General features: G+C 32.5%; 1 protein-coding gene across 1 annotated transcript in view; it reads right to left on the bottom strand.

Annotated features, from left to right (window-relative positions):
* Nucleotides 1-9,496, bottom strand: part of TfAP-2 (Transcription factor AP-2) — a 65,321-nt gene extending 55,825 nt beyond the window's left edge. The window contains exon 1 of the mRNA XM_076412952.1: nt 9,314-9,496. Within this exon, the coding sequence (XP_076269067.1) occupies nt 9,314-9,394 (81 nt within the window). The 5' untranslated portion in view covers nt 9,395-9,496. The remainder of the gene's footprint in view (nt 1-9,313) is intronic.
* Nucleotides 9,497-18,450: the final 8,954 nt, after the last annotated feature.

The following is an 18,450-nucleotide window of genomic DNA, read 5'->3' as shown; positions in this document are numbered from 1 at the left end:
AACAATTTCGATAAAATATCATAAATATTTAGAGTTTTGCTGATATTTTATTACTTACGTAAATTAAACATCACCGTCAAGAAATATACCTAGGTTAACAATGACATTTGAGATTATTAAATATCTAGGATATAAAAAACTATTCTCGAATGTTTTTTCACGGCTGTCTATAAAAACAAATCGTTCTTAAATTAAATAGATTTTTTGTGGGAGCCCAAAAAAACCTTTCGTGTTGCCGATTATCCAGGTATCAGAAATAAAAGAGGACCGCGGCTAACACCCCCGAAATAATAGGGACGATTTCGATGGAAACCCACAATTTTTTTCGGAATTTCTCCAGTCTTGTTTTTATTTCTCTCGCATCGCGAGCTGTGCCGGCGATCACTATAATTTTCTTAATTCATTTAAATTATACGGGATGTAAACATACCAGGACTCTATCTTTTGTTTCACTCGTTTTTTCGAAAATATTCCTTTAAACTTACTAGCCCAATTCTTAGGGGTGAAAATTGTGATATATGTTATGTTATAGGAAAAATAATTCTAAGTATTTTAGTTTATTCGAAGCTTTTTTGTACATACGCCATCAAGATGTTTAACGTATTGCCTGCTGCAAGCTGTAACGTATTTCCTTTTCATTTTATTCTAGTTAAAAAGAGACACAATGCTGTCAGATTATTTCGGAAACGTTAACGAATGAGCCTGTCAAAGTCGTCCGGTTGTCAGACGTATGCGAAATTCTTGAAAGCAATAGTGATAAGAGATTATAACTCTAACCTATGAACTATCGTGGCTGTATAATTAACTGTAGTTTCTGGATGTACTATAATGTTAAAATAAATTATATTTGATAACATTTTTGTTGAATTGTTTTATTTAGATTAGAATTTTGTTGTATATCAAAGCCAAACTGAACTGAAACTCACAGTTGATGCGGCAACTAGCAATGTTTTGATGTCATTTAGACGACTTACGTACAAAATAACTTTGAACATACTATATATTTAATTTTAATACTTTGCGTTGGAGAAAAAGTATTTTTGGTTTTTCCTAATATATGGTTTTATAATATTATTTTAGGTTATCCGATTTATAGTACCGTAGAATATCTCAAAAAAACAATATAACCATAATTCACCAAAAAGAAACCGTCTTTATGCGAAGCAGGTGACGATTCAAGATCAGCTTGTTGTTAGCTGTATCAGTATACGAAATGTAAAAAACGGTAAGTAGTTTTTTCAATCGAAACATAATTTAATACAATTATTTCAAAGAAAATTGTTAGTCTGGAAAGTATCCATAAAAAACCAAAACATATACAACTATTTTAGGGATGTAGAACATCCCTTCATACACTGTAGGGTAATATAGGATTTATGTGGTGTAAATATAACCCACGATGGGCTTTAATGAAACTTCCAGAGATTGTTTTTAAAAGAATACAATTTTAAAAAACATATAACAAAATCAAGGAAGAATTATTATATTAATTTATATATTTAAATGAGGCATAAATATTTCAGAAGGGTACATTGGGTCGTTCATGGCAAGATTATAATAAATATAGTGTAAAGACAACAAAAGTTGATGGAAAAAGGTAAACGTTGGAATAACTATCGATTAGGTTTTGTCGGTCATAACATTTATTAATAATTTATTGCAGACATATAGTTCCTCATGCTGGAAACAGGAATGGTTTTACTCCTGGTGCAGAATTAGTGTTTTCCTCCAAGTCCAAGGGTAACTACCATAGAGAAATGAGCCATAACTTGTTTTTGCAGTAGTTTGAAAATCAGCTTTTAAAGAACTTGGAGAAACCATCAGTTATTGTTACGTATAATGCACCATATCTACCATATATAGTACACTGGTGGGGAAAATCCCAATAAGTGCATCAACAAAGGCTGCGATAAAGGAATGACTTAAAGTACATAACATAGGTTTCGAGGAAATCATGTTAAAGAATCAACTATTTCAAATTGTTACTCGATAAATATATATGAAATATTTAAAACCTGAGAAAAAATACATGGTAGATCAGATTACTGAACGTTATGGCCACAGAGTATTATGTGTTCCTCCCTATCACTGCATATTTAATCCAACTGAGTCGATATGGGATATTGCAATAGACATTCAGGTCGAGAAGGATCTTTAAACCAGAACTAAAAACTAATATCAATAATGGAAGGGTTTGACTCACGGTATACCATATATGTTATGAGAAGGCGAGATATCTTAGAACTATTTTAATTTATCCATAGATAATATAAAGTGGGAACAACTCTTTAACAAGTAAAATTCAATTAAAAAAAATTAATTAAAGAAAAAAGAAATAAACGGTTCTTCATTATATTTGTTTACTACAACGTTTTCCCCGAATTTTCTTGTCGTTTCTATTTTATGGAAATTTAAAAAACAAAAGTCATTTTTACATCACAGTGCAGAAAAACCTTTTTGTTTAAATTTGATAAACAGCATTTTATATAAAAAAAATCGATATTAGTGATTTCTCAAAATAATTTCTTAATGTAGAGGCAATTTTTTGTTACATTATTCTAGTTTGAACTGTTCCTAAACTTTCGTACCTCACAGCTTTTAAGACAGCCTTACCAAATGTTTATAATATGTCTTGGTTATACTTCAGGTGCAGTTTTATACAAGTTAAAGAAGTAACTATGCACATATATGATTCTGGTATAACATAGTTAATATTTTAAACTGCCGGCTTGGTGGCGCAGTGGTAAAGGCGATAGTCGCGGGTTCGAATCCTGCTGGGCCATGGTCGTAAAGGTGTGTTTGTGATTATTTAAAATTTGTGAATGTTCTAGGCAAGAGTGGGCAAACCAGGCTGGGTAAGACCGGATGTCTTCTGGGATGATTTCTAAAGTTGGTCACTCGCCAGTCGGTAGGCTTAATGCTGAGGACCGTGGTTCGGAGCCCAGGTTAAGCTTTAGGCCGGTCCAGATAAACCTATAGTTGGTAAGAGGAGACTTTTTAAATTTTTATATATTAAAGTTTTCTTGTTGAAAGATCGGATAATTGTTTTCTTCATTTCATGTATTTTTGATAAAAATAGGATAATGATGTTGTTTTAACTAAATTAGCTCCATATTTGGATGACATACGAACACGTAGCTTCTTGTATATGTTTATATGTCATTGGTTTGATCAGGATTTTTTCGAACAGTATTTAGATCGAAGCCATTGACGGTCTTTGAAGACAATTCGGTACCAAACCAGCCATACTGGGTGGCAAATGGCACGAGTATTATACCAAACTAGTACGTTTTAAGCCATTTATGTCACAAGTGTTTTCTGTGTCATAATTTTCGATCCCTACACGCAATGTATCGTATATTTTCGGCGTTTTTTGAGTCTCAGGAATGTGCGCCATTATTGGCACGCAAAAGTCCCGCGTACACACACACACACACATGCACACCTGTTCAGGGGTTCGGCTCTCCGCCACCCAGCGCCAACTAAGTATGGCCGAGATATCTGTCGGTTATTCGACAACTGGTAAGAATACGGTGAAATTAATCAACTTATACAAATAAAATCAATTTATATCGGTTGTACAATCTTAATTTACAATTAATTTATTACTATTGTTCTGTAGAACTTTATGATACACAAGCAAGGTGAGTACGGTATTAATACATCAGTTATAACCAGTAGAGTTGCTTGACTTTGAGTCTAATCAGCTTTGCTTTTTGTCCAGCATGATATTTCCAGTGTAACCTACCATCGAGATGTATTCCGAGGTATTCAGATGATTCTGATTGAGGAATCAGGCATTCGTTACGTGATATAATTAGGTACTTTTCACGGTAGTAGGTCATTTCGCCGTAACGCAAAATTAACATGGACAGATCTGGAGATATTAATCTGCATTTTCCAGTCTCTAGTGCATTTGTAGATTCTGTTGATTTCTACTTGTACTTGTACTGTTTCTACAGCTTTTGGCTGAGATATATCTTCCGCCATGATAACTGTGTCGTCGGCAAATGTTCCAAGTACTGTTTCTTTTGTTATTTTTTTGGATATCAGTAGTTTAGAGGAGATACAGGAGTGGTCCCAAGACAATACTCTGGGGAATTACACAAAATATTTGGCACAAAACATATATTTCTTTCTTAAATTGTAAGTAATTGTGAACGGCTGTCTCATACCACTTCATTGTTCAGTTTTGTGCCTTTGCTATATATTTTCTTAAGTTTTCCAGAATCGGAGCATTCAGCATCATTGATATTTGTATGAGTTCATTTAAATTAGCTAACGATAAGTGATTTATTTCATACAAAATCTCCTTAATACTTATCAAAGAATTGTTTGGATTCAATAGTTTGTTTACTAACCAAAAAATGATATTTAATGGGAAGACGATACATTTATTAATCCATTGCTCAGAAAATAATAAAAGTTACTTCAGGACAAAACGACGCAATTTAATAATAACGCAAAATATTAGTTGTAATGATATAAATGATACTTTTCCTCTGTTATTCGCTATTGCTGACCTTTTTTGCAATAGTACGTCATTCAGTTTATTCAAATGACGTCGGTAAACATTTGTAGCAACAACTTCATCATATATTCGGATCCATTACACCTTCTTGATATCACCATATCGACAGCAAGGCTTTATGAAATATTCTGCTTCAATATCGATGTGAATGGCTTTTCTGGACCAATTCATGACTTTTTGCATAGGCAATTGTCCTAAAGTATTCACTTTTTATCTTCAGTAACACTGCGTCATAGAAACTCGTCTTTTTTTGCCTGGGAGGTAATGAAACCGCGATATTGAAACGGTTCCAAATGGCATATTCAGTTAATTCATATGGAAGCTTCTTGTATGATATGTAAATATCCAACAACAATTGATTATTAACTGTTAAGCTGTCAGAAAGTTCTTTGAGAGTTTGAACTTGGTTTTACTCTAATAAGTATTCCAATATATTGCCTCATTCACTGTAAATTACCCACAAAAAACATAATGGCTGTTTAATAGTAAACCTACGAATAGATATTGCCGATTAAAATACGTGCAAGAGCGTAATATATTGTATTAATTCAGACATAAGTTGGATACAATAAATCGTTACAAATCAACAATAAAATAATGTTTTAGATGAATTGAAATTAAAATAATATAGGACATTTTAATAAGATATAGAAAAATATATAAAAAGCTAAAAAAATATTGAAATAATTGAAGAAAAATTACTAAGATTTATATTATTTATATTAAGATTTATAAAGACCTAATATATAAATATATACATCATCAATATAATTATAATAATGTATAAGATATTGTACAATAAAATTAGTATTAAAATTGTTTTAACACAAAAATATTCTGGCATATATATTATATAAATTTATAACTAAAAATATTACAATAAAAAGACTCTAGTAATACAGGGTGCAAAAATACTTCCAACACGTCTTCTTCCGACGTCTAAAAGTATAGAGTTCGGTTTTTGCAGATTATCTATTGACCAAAGAAGCTTTAGCAAAAGCTTTAGGCACTTCATTGGGCACACTGAAGGATAATTATTTCATTAAAATTAAGTGAAATACTAGTTAGTACAGCTTTCTAGTTATAGACTTCAAGAAATTTAATATAAATCTTTCGTAAGTTAATACAAATCATTTAATAGGAAACAAAAAACTTGGATAACCTTCAAAAAAGTATAGGAATTGTCGTTAAAGAATGATCTATAACATAAAACTTGATACTAAAACATAAATCAAAGAAAACAGTGAAGACAAAGCAATAAAAGTCTTTATTAACTTGATATAAGATACGATATTGGGCAAAATTAGCAATAAAAAATATAAAGTTAGATTTAGGGATCCTACTATCAATCTTAATAAATTAAGACAACAAATAGAGTAAACAAACAAGGAAATGCAGAAGTTCAGAGTAAAAAGAGTGGAAATTAAAATATAAATTTCTATCAATCTTAATAAATTAAGACAACAAATAGAGTATAACGAACAAGGAAATGCAGAAGTTCAGAGCACTCGAGTAGAAATTAAAATATAAATTTTCAAAAAGATTTCATAAAATGCAACAAATTTTCGATATATTACCATGAAATCGTGAAATTAAGTAAATTAAATATCCTTTCAGAAGGTTTATATGATTGTATGTAGAAAAATCATAGTATACTTGATTATTTATGTATTTTGTATTAATTGAATAGTCGTTAAAAGTAAAATTGTTAAATATAAATAAATATTAAAGTATTTTAGACCTTTAGGGATGGAAATTCAAGTAAAATACGATTTATTTCCGTCGGACTTCGGGTTATTCCCGAAATTCAAAAACTCACTTTGTTGATATCGTTTAAGGTCGATTAAGGTGGTTAAAAATGAATCGAAGAAGGCTTTTAAGCTTAATTAACAGTTAAGAAGGCAAGAAAAAACCGTGTGATTTATTTCAAAAATATTACAACCAAGGTAATGAATTATGTAGATTAATAAGAAACTATGAAAGTATACAAAAAATTATAAATCTTAAAATACTGTTTGATTTTAGAAAATCAAAGAAATTTTATTTTCCCAAAGAATCAACTAAATTAAATCTTCTTCCATTACTCTTAATGCGACAGGATATGACAGACCATCAGTTAAGAAGTTCAAAGATGTTATAAATCAAGTTTTGGTAACCATTTATCAGAGTTATGAATATTTATTTATTTATCTACTCTTTCGTGTTATATTATGTTGACTGTATCGTCTTTCTTTATAAGAATATGATTAAAATAACAGAGTTTTTGTACGCTAACAAGCGTATATTATATAAAGTTGGGGAAAAAGTAATTTAGGTTATTATATTATATGTGAATTTAAAGTATCATATATCTAATAATATTTATTTAGTGAAGTATATATTTATTAAGTAACTTGCAGCATGTTTGAAAGGTACTAATCCATAGAATATTGTAGGTATAAAGGTAGCGTGCGTCAGAAGTTATTGCGATTTGAAAATGAGGTTTAGAAGGAAATTTTAGTCATATTTTGGTTTGAAAGTGAACGCTAGTGTCAGAATTGATTTGTTCGTTTTACTTCAGTAGATATCGATGTAATTATTCGATCAATAGATACGGAAAATATAATGTTATCAAATACCTATAATATAGTACAAATTTGAATGTTAACGAACAACTGTGTACAGTATAAGTTTGCACCAAACGACTTCATTTTGGAAACATGATATGGCTCGGTGAATGGAGGAAACAGTGGTGTTTACATTATATGATGGTTATTTATTGACGATGTAAAATATTAAGGAAATACAAATAAATGAAGTGTATCGGCGCTGGGATTATCTGTTGACGAGGCTTGGCCAGTCGATGGTGGCACGTCTAAACCAAACGATGGTCGGTTACTGAATGAATGAAAGTACCCTTCAATAACATCCCAGCTAGACGTCTCGGGTTTGCCAGATAATATCGTTTCATAGTTGGCGCCGCTAGCACCCCGCTCGTGTTCAACATCTGGGATTATATTTATCGGTATTTTGTAGACATTTATTCCACGATGTAAAATTCGACATGCCTAAAGGTCGCTACACAACTATAATACTTTTGAATGTCGGCCAAGAGGTAGTTAAAATCATTTCCTATATCAGAAACTAGTGAGAGTAAAGTGATCCGGTCATGGGAGCAATTGTGGCTATTTTATTACTTTTCCACCGGCATAACATAGTCCAGTAGTTACACCGGTGTATTTTAATGCCTAACAATATTGATTTCGTTTTGTATCAAAATTTCAATCACAATTTCATTGTGTGGTGCTCACATGTGCATGAACTCGTTGCATTATAAGCCTACCTACTTCATTTCCAGTCACTCTCGAACCCAATTCTGCAATACCAATAAGACTGTTATCATTTTCATCAGTCTCTGATGACAATAAATGCGGTTAGCACTTGAGGCAGCTCGACGGACTTCTTAGTCAGGTAGTCAGCACGCGTTGTTCTTCGGCATTGTTAATAACAACAGTAAAGAAAGTTTTCGCGCACTAAATTTGTGACTATATAATAACAGTCACTATATATTTCAACTCTTGCTAAAGGTTTACTCAACCGCAATTAAAATATGATTCGAAATTGCCATTAGGACATTGTTTTATCATATTTGATATGTATGCGATAATTCTTCCCTTGATTTTTATATATATAACCGGTATATATGACCGGTAGTTTTAATCAGTGTTTAGCATTTTTAACTAACACTAACTAACATCAATTCATTTATATGTATAATAACTAGGGACCCGCCCCGGCTTCGCACGGGTGCAATGCTGATACTAAATTAAATACACTACAGAAAAAATATGAACGTTGTATATAAAAACATAGCGGCCCGCTCCGACTTTGCACGGGCATAAAATATATATGCCTATGTCACTCAATGAAAACATGATTAAAATCGATCCAGTATTTCTGGTTCATTCATTACTGCCCTTGGCCTGCACGCATTAAATTTCGAGTAAAACAATTCCTCTTCCCCTATACTTACTATGAAGATTTCCTGCTATCTTTGGAATATCTAAATTCATACAATTTTTATTACATTACACATTTTTAAACGCAAATTTTAAATTTGTAATATCTCCGAAAATATTTGTTTAATTTACATGCTGTAAGGAACCATATTGATCTATATTAATTGCACACTGTATTTAAGGTACTTAATTCGATAAGGATTAATGCCGTATTGCTTAAAATAGCTTCGTAAATAAGCCATTTTCTCACGTAAAAAGTAAACAATAAAAATGGTTAATGTGGGTTATCCCTAAAAGATAAACATATACCATCGCGGGCTTTTTTGTAGACCTTTTTATGGTGTACAATACTGTAGTACATTAATTTGATCTAACTTGTAGGGTTAGGCAGCGTTTTTGCTAATTGCTAAATAAGCCTAAAAAAATAGGTTAATTTACGACATCACGTTAGAAACCTCTAAAATTAGCAATGTTGCCTTAGTATATTATGCATGTATTATACATATAAACCTTCCTCTTGAATCACTCTATCTATTGAAAAAAACCGCATCCTTTGTTTTATACTATGTAGTGATAATGTAATTTTTAACACTAATATAACTTTTGGAGTAAAGAAAATTAATAATTTTACAACCATTTATTTGTTAATTTGCTTCAGTTTCACTATGGTGTGAATTTAGACTATAATACAGCTACGATTATGTAAATCCGAAGAAACTTGGTGGTGGCTCGAGCCGCGGACACTCCGACATCGCCAGACGGTCCGGGGATGCGACTTACTCACCTCATACTGTTGATAGTTGGCCAGGGAAGAGTTCGAGTTGAGATAGAAGCGAGACATCATGCCATTCTCCTTGAAAGTCATGAACGACGACGATGCCAGAGGCGCCGACCGGGGCGTCCTCTACAACCCGGCACCCTCGCTGGACGCGCACCACCTCACCACCTGCTGCAGGCACCTAGAGACCGTCGACGAGGCCGCTACACCGCCCGATAACACGTTAGAGCATCGATCGCACTCACACCGAACCATACCTGGAGGACGACTGCGGGCGAACGCCGTTCCCGCCGGTCCCCTCCCGGGCCCAGAGCCGGAGGGGGTCACGCGGCCTGTGGCCATTGGCCAGACCTGCGCCATGGCGCCTCCCTCCGGGGTGGGTAACTCGGCCCGGGCCCGGGGTCTCTACGCGGCCTCCGACGCCGTTGGGGTAGAATCGCCCGTCGTTCCTCTTGCACAAGTAGCGTCTCCGACCGCTTCTCCTGTCGAATACTCGAGTTATTCGTCAACGCCACGAAAAAGACCGTATTAATTCTTATCACCGCCATCTACTGGTCGTAATTTGAATGTTTTGAAGCTCAACAATTGCATACACTGTTCGATACACAAATTCGACAGGTTTATTTATCACAAGTGACATTATTCTAGCCATTATGCATTGTTTCATGCCATTCAGCACTTGTGCAAGATGATGAAGATGCCTCTCCAACATATTTTAGAAGACCAGCTTGGTTTTGGTTACCTAAATGTGAATATTTGGTTGCTATTGACACTGAACATACTGTACAACCAAAAAAGGTCGATTACAAGGAAGTATAGGCTTTAATTGAAATAGTGTAAGCTTGAAATACAGGAAGATCTTCTGGTCAAACTAGGAACTCACATCGTTCTTAACTCAGACCACATATTTCGCCAAATAATCGAATTATACGTCCATACCACACAAAAAAAGATCGTATTAACTGTTATCACCACTATCTACTGGTGGTAATTTTAATGTTTTGAAGCTCAACAATTACCTAAACTGTCAAATTCGACAGTTTCATATATTTGCCACACAATTAACATTATACTAACCATAGAGTAATGATGAATTTAGATATAACTCTAAAACTGTGGAAGTTAGTTCGAAAATGATATTCCTATCATATCAAGCACCTAATTTTACAACAGTAAACTAGAGATACAACGAAAAGTCTGAAAATGGCCAAAAAAAACGCGATTTTTCCTGAGTATATATATGGAAAGAATGTTAAATATTTTTAGGTCTCTAAATGGACTCAAAATATCATATTCCATGAATAATGTGGCGAAAAAAACGTAAAAACTGTCATTTTCTATATAAAGTGAATAGTTTTTCAGATATGAGCAAAAATGGATTTTAAAAATATTTTTGCATAATGAAGAATGTATCTCTAACTCTAAAACTGTGGAAGTTAGTTCGAAAATGATATTCCTATCATATTAAGCGCCTAATTTTACATATGTAGTGATGTTTTCATCAATATACCTTGGTTTAAACTAGAGTTACAACGAAAAGTCTGAAAATGGCCAAAAATCGCGATTTTTCCTGAGTATATATATGGAAAAAATGTTAAAAATTCTTAGGCCTCCAAATGGACCGAAAATGTCATATTCCATAAATAATGCGGCGAAAAAAACGTAGAAACTGTCATTTTCTGTATAAAGTGAATAGTTCTTCAGATATGAGTAGAAATGGATTTTAAAAATATTTTTGCATAATGAAGAATGTATCTCTAACTCTAAAACTGTGGAAGTTAGTTCGAAAAGGATATTCCTATCATATTAAGCACCTAATTTTACATATGTAGTGATGTTTTCATCAATATACCTTGGTTTAAACTAGAGTTACAACGAAAAGTCTGAAAATGGCCAAAATCGCGATTTTTCCTGAGTATATATATGGAAAAAATGCTAAAAATTCTTAGGTCTCCAAATGGACCGAAAATATCATATTCCATGAATAATGCGGCGAAAAAAACGTAGAAACTGTCCTTTTCTGTATAAAGTGAATAGTTCTTCAGATATGAGTAGAAATGGATTTTAAAAATATTTTTGCATAATGAAGAATGTATCTATAACTCTAAAACTGTGGAAGTTAGTTCGAAAAGGATATTCCTATCATATTAAGCACCTAATTTTACATATGTAGTGATGTTTTCATCAATATACCTTGGTTTAAACTAGAGTTACAACGAAAAGTCTGAAAATGGCCAAAAATCGCGATTTTTCCTGAGTATATACATGGAAAAAATGTTAAAAATTCTTAGGTCTCCAAATGGACCGAAAATATCATATTCCATAAATAATGCGGCGAAAAAAACGTAGAAACTGTCATTTTCTGTATAGAGTGAAAAGTTCGTCAGATATGAGCAGAAATGGATTTTAAAAATATTTTTGCATAATGAAGAATGTATCTAGAACTCTAAAACTGTGGGAGTTAGTTCGAAAAGGATATTCCTATCATATTAAGCACCTAATTTTACCTATGTAGTGATGTTTTCATCAATATACCTTGGTTTAAACTAGAGTTACAACGAAAAGTCTGAAAATGGCCAAAAATCGCGATTTTTCCTGAGTATATATATGGAAAAAATGTTAAAAATTCTTAGGTCTCCAAATGGACCGAAAATATCATATTCCATAAATAATGCGGCGAAAAAAACGTAGAAACTGTCATTTTCTGTATAGAGTGAATAGTTCGTCAGATATGAGCAGAAATGGATTTTAAAAATATTTTTGCATAATGAAGAATGTATCTAGAACTCTAAAACTGTGGGAGTTAGTTCGAAAAGGATATTCCTATCATATTAAGCACCTAATTTTACATATGTAGTGATGTTTTCATTAACATACCTTGGTTTAAAATAGAGTTACATCGAAAAGTCGGAAAATGGCCAAAAATCGCGATTTTTCCTGAGTATATATATGGAAAAAATGTTAAAAATTCTTAGGTCTCCAAATGGACCGAAAATATCATATTCCATGAATAATGCGGCGAAAAAAACGTCGAAACTGTCATTTTCTGTATAAAGTGAATAGTTTTTCAGATATGCGCAAAAATGGATTTTAAAAATATTTTTGCATAATGATGAACGTATCTATAACTCTAAAACTGTGTAAGTTAGTTCGAAAATGATATTCCTATCATATTAAGCACCTAATTTTACATATGTAGTGATGTTTTCATCAATATACCTTGGTTTAAACTAGAGTTACAACGAAAAGTCTGACAATGGCCAAAAATCGCGATTTTTCCTAAGTATATATATGGAAAAAATGTTAAAAATTCTTAGGTCTCCAAATGGACCGAAAATATCATATTCCATAAATAATGCGGCGAAAAAAACGTAGAAACTGTGATTTTCTGTATAGAGTGAATAGTTCGTCAGATATGAGCAGAAATGGATTTTTAAAATATTTTTGCATAATGAAGAATGTATCTATAACTCTAAAACTGTGGAAGTTAGTTCGAAAATGATATTCCTATCATATTAAGCACCTAATTTTACATATGTAGTGATGTTTTCATCAATATACCCTGGCTTAAACTAGAATTACAACGAAAAGTCTGAAAATGGTCAAAAATCGCGATTTTTCCTGAGTATATATATGGAAAAAATGTTAAAAATTCTTAGGTCTCCAAATGGACCGAAAATATCATATTCCATGAATAATGCGGCGAAAAAAACGTCGAAACTGTCATTTTCTGTATAAAGTGAATAGTTTTTCAGATATGCGCAAAAATGGATTTTAAAAATATTTTTGCATAATGATGAATGTATCTATAACTCTAAAACTGTGGAAGTTAGTTCGAAAATGATATTCCTATCATATTAAGCACCTAATTTTACATATGTAGTGATGTTTTCATCAATATACCTTGGTTTAAACTAGAGTTACAACGAAAAGTCTGACAATGGCCAAAAATCGCGATTTTTCCTAAGTATATATATGGAAAAAATGTTAAAAATTCTTAGGTCTCCAAATGGACCGAAAATATCATATTCCATAAATAATGCGGCGAAAAAAACGTAGAAACTGTGATTTTCTGTATAGAGTGAATAGTTCGTCAGATATGAGCAGAAATGGATTTTTAAAATATTTTTGCATAATGAAGAATGTATCTAGAACTCTAAAACTGTGGGAGTTAGTTCGAAAAGGATATTCCTATCATATTAAGCACCTAATTTTACATATGTAGTGATGTTTTCATTAACATACCTTGGTTTAAACTAGAGTTACAACGAAAAGTCTGAAAATGGCCAAAAATCGCGATTTTTTCTGAGTATATATATGGAAAAAATGTTAAAAATTCTTAGGTCTCCAAATGGACCGAAAATATCATATTCCATAAATAATGCGGCGAAAAAAACGTAGAAACTGTCATTTTCTGTATAGAGTGAATAGTTCGTCAGATATGAGCAGAAATGGATTTTTAAAATATTTTTGCATAATGAAGAATGTATCTAGAACTCTAAAGCTGTGGAAGTTAGTTCGAAAAGGATATTCCCATCATATTAAGCACCTAATTTTACATATGTAGTGATGTTTTCATCAATATACCCTGGCTTAAACTAGAGTTACAACGAAAAGTCTGAAAATGGTCAAAAATCGCGATTTTTCCTGAGCATATATATGGAAAAAATGTTAAAAATTCTTAGGTCTCCAAATGGACCGAAAATATCATATTCCATGAATAATGCGGCGAAAAAAACGTAGAAACTGTCATTTTCCGTATAAAGTGAATAGTTTTTCAGATATGCGCAAAAATGGATTTTAAAAATATTTTTGCATAATGAAGAATGTATCTATAACTCTAAAACTGTGGAAGTTAGTTCGAAAAGGATATTCCCATCATATTAAGCACCTAATTTTACATATGTAGTGATGTTTTCATCAATATACCCTGGCATAAACTAGAGTTACAACGAAAAGTCTGAAAATGGTCAAAAATCGCGATTTTTCCTGAGTATATATATGGAAAAAATGTTAAAAATTCTTAGGTCTCCAAATGGACCGAAAATATCATATTCCATGAATAATGCGGCGAAAAAAATGTAGAAACTGTCATTTTCTGTATAAAGTGAATAGTTTTTCAGATATACGCAAAAATGGATTTTAAAAATATTTTTGCATAATGAAGAATGTATCTATAACTCTAAAACTGTAGGAGTTAGTTCGAAAAGGATATTCCTATCATATTAAGCACCTAATTTTACATATGTAGTGATGTTTTCATTAACATACCTTGGTTTAAACTAGAGTACAACGAAAAGTCTGAAAATGGCCAAAAATCGCGATTTTTCCTAAGTATATATATGGAAAAAATGTTAAAAATTCTTAGGTCTCCAAATGGACCGAAAATATCATATTCCATAAATAATGCGGCGAAAAAAACGTAGAAACTGTCATTTTCTGTATAGAGTGAATAGTTCGTCAGATATGAGCAGAAATGGATTTTTAAAATATTTTTGCATAATGAAGTATGTATCTAGAACTCTAAAACTGTGGGAGTTAGTTCGAAAAGGATATTCCTATCATATTAAGCACCTAATTTTACATATGTAGTGATGTTTTCATTAACATACCTTGGTTTAAACTAGAGTTACAACGAAAAGTCTGAAAATGGCCAAAAATCGCGATTTTTCCTGAGTATATATATGGAAAAAATGTTAAAAATTCTTAGGTCTCCAAATGGACCGAAAATATCATATTCCATAAATAATGCGGCGAAAAAAACGTAGAAACTGTCATTTTCTGTATAGAGTGAATAGTTCGTCAGATATGAGCAGAAATGGATTTTTAAAATATTTTTGCATAATGAAGAATGTATCTAGAACTCTAAAACTGTGGGAGTTAGTTCGAAAAGGATATTCCTATCATATTAAGCACCTAATTTTACATATGTAGTGATGTTTTCATTAACATACCTTGGTTTAAACTAGAGTTACAACGAAAAGTCTGAAAATGGCCAAAAATCGCGATTTTTCCTGAGTATATATATGGAAAAAATGTTAAAAATTCTTAGGTCTCCAAATGGACCGAAAATATCATATTCCATGAATAATGCGGCGAAAAAAACGTAGAAACTGTCTTTTTCTGTATAAAGTGAATAGTTCGTCAGATATGAGCAGAAATGGATTTTAAAAATATTTTTGCATAATGAAGAATGTATCTATAACTCTAAAACTGTGGAAGTTAGTTCGAAAAGGATATTCCCATCATATTAAGCACCTAATTTTACATATGTAGTGATGTTTTCATCAATATACCCTGGCTTAAACTAGAGTTACAACGAAAAGTCTGAAAATGGTCAAAAATCGCGATTTTTCCTGAGTATATATATGGAAAAAATGTTAAAAATTCTTAGGTCTCCAAATGGACCGAAAATATCATATTCCATGAATAATGCGGCGAAAAAAATGTAGAAACTGTCATTTTCTGTATAAAGTGAATAGTTTTTCAGATATACGCAAAAATGGATTTTAAAAATATTTTTGCATAATGAAGAATGTATCTATAACTCTAAAACTGTGGGAGTTAGTTCGAAAAGGATATTCCTATCATATTAAGCACCTAATTTTACATATGTAGTGATGTTTTCATTAACCTACCTTGGTTTAAACTAGAGTTACAACGAAAAGTCTGAAAATGGCCAAAAATCGCGAATTTTCCTGAGTATATATATGGAAAAAATGTTAAAAATTCTTAGGTCTCCAAATGGACCGAAAATATCATATTCCATAAATAATGCGGCGAAAAAAACGTAGAAACTGTGATTTTCTGTATAGAGTGAATAGTTCGTCAGATATGAGCAGAAATGGATTTTTAAAATATTTTTGCATAATGAAGAATGTATCTATAACTCTAAAACTGTGGAAGTTAGTTCGAAAAGGATATTCCCATCATATTAAGCACCTAATTTTACATATGTAGTGATGTTTTCATCAATATACCCTGGCTTAAACTAGAGTTACAACGAAAAGTCTGAAAATGGTCAAAAATCGCGATTTTTCCTGAGTATATATATGGAAAAAATGTTAAAAATTCTTAGGTCTCCAAATGGACCGAAAATATCATATTCCATAAATAATGCGGCGAAAAAAACGTAGAAACTGTCATTTTCTGTATAGAGTGAATAGTTCGTCAGATATGAGCAGAAATGGATTTTTCAAATATTTTTGCATAATGAAGAATGTATCTATAACTCTAAAACTGTGGAAGTTAGTTCGAAAAGGATATTCCCATCATATTAAGCACCTAATTTTACATATGTAGTGATGTTTTCATCAATATACCCTGGCTTAAAATAGAGTTACAACGAAAAGTCTGAAAATGGTCAAAAATCGCGATTTTTCCTGAGTATATATATGGAAAAAATGTTAAAAATTCTTAGGTCTCCAAATGGACCGAAAATATCATATTCCATGAATAATGCGGCGAAAAAAACGTAGAAACTGTCAGTTTCTGTATAAAGTGAATAGTTTTTCAGATATGCGCAAAAATGGATTTTAAAAATATTTTTGCATAATGAAGAATGTATCTATAACTCTAAAACTGTGGAAGTTAGTTCGAAAAGGATATTCCCATCATATTAAGCACCTAATTTTACATATGTAGTGATGTTTTCATCAATATACCCTGGCTTAAACTAGAGTTACAACGAAAAGTCTGAAAATGGTCAAAAATCGCGATTTTTCCTGAGTATATATATTGAAAAAATGTTAAAAATTCTTAGGTCTCCAAATGGACCGAAAATATCATATTCCATAAATAATGCGGCGAAAAAAACGTCGAAACTGTCATTTTCTGTATAAAGTGAATAGTTTTTCAGATATGCGCAAAAATGGATTTTAAAAATATTTTTGCATAATGATGAATGTATCTATAACTCTAAAACTGTGGAAGTTAGTTCGAAAATGATATTCCTATCATATTTTTAAGGAAAAATATATTTTAGTTAATTTCCTTATAATATGGAAATATTCAGAAAATGTTATATTATCGTCTTATTAAGCATTCAATCTTACATAAGTGGCAGTATTTTTATCAATGTATCTTCGTGTCACATATAATTATAATAAAAAAACCTTAAACAAAGTGATCAAAATTATTTTTAAATAACAAAATATTTTTATCGTTATTTTCAAAACTTTTATATGTATAACAGAAATAATTATAACGTCTTATCAGGCATCTAGATGGCGCTACTAGGATTAAATCCATATGTTTTTTAGTTAGCCCCAACCCTCTAAAGATGCGTATATAAATTTAACAGCTGTCAGATCATTAGTTTGTGAATTATATCATTTTGAGTGAAGCAACTTTTGTTATTGTGAAAAAAACGGATAAAAATTAGTTTAAATCAACACTTTTTTAAATAAAATGTGTTATTTCCAAAATGTTATCATTTTTATTTACTTCCTGAACCTATTTACCTGCTTATTATTTTCGACATTAAATCTAATAATCACGAATAAAAAATAAGTAATTAAAACTGTATATACGCATGCTCCAAACTTGGATTATTCTCTATCTTAGAATTAAATGGAGCCAATATGCGCATACGCCAAAACCGGAGATGCGCTGAACCGACCCACGCTAGTTTTTTGGCCGTCGATAGTTCCCAACGCTAATAGAAACAATCGAATCGGTTATCCGGTACGCAGCGAGGGACGACGCGAGATCGAGGCGGCTCTGACCGACTCGCGGAGCCGGCCCTGTGCCGCCCGGCCGCTCGAAATCCACCCACGGCGGAACGCAGCGAGTAAATCAAAGACGCGGCGGAATCGCAGTAGCCCGGGGCGTCGGCCCGGCCGGCCAATGGGAGAGGGAGGCTCGCGCGTACTTCGCTTCACGGCCTGCCGCGATTTTCGTGCGGGCCCCGGGCGGTGCTCGTAGAGAGGGGGTGGGCGGTCGGTATGCCGTGTCGGTGGGGGGTTTGCGGACGACGTGCCGATTCCGGGGGGTTGGTTGGCCAGCTACCGACCGGAAAAATCGCGGATTTTTCCGACGTCGTATCGTCTAGTGCTTTAATTCGTCGGGATTCGAGGTATTGGCGACTAATCGACGTTTAAACGCGATAGAACCAATAGGGGCGATGACTTATATTGAAAAAC

Source organism: Rhynchophorus ferrugineus, unplaced genomic scaffold, assembly GCF_030347505.1.
Source record: "Rhynchophorus ferrugineus isolate W39M unplaced genomic scaffold, kcgeb_rfMv2 rfM8, whole genome shotgun sequence".
In the NCBI taxonomy this organism is placed as follows: domain Eukaryota; kingdom Metazoa; phylum Arthropoda; class Insecta; order Coleoptera; family Curculionidae; genus Rhynchophorus; species Rhynchophorus ferrugineus.
The sequence above is the reverse complement of the archived record's forward strand: the minus strand, read 5'-3'. Positions and strand labels throughout refer to the sequence as shown.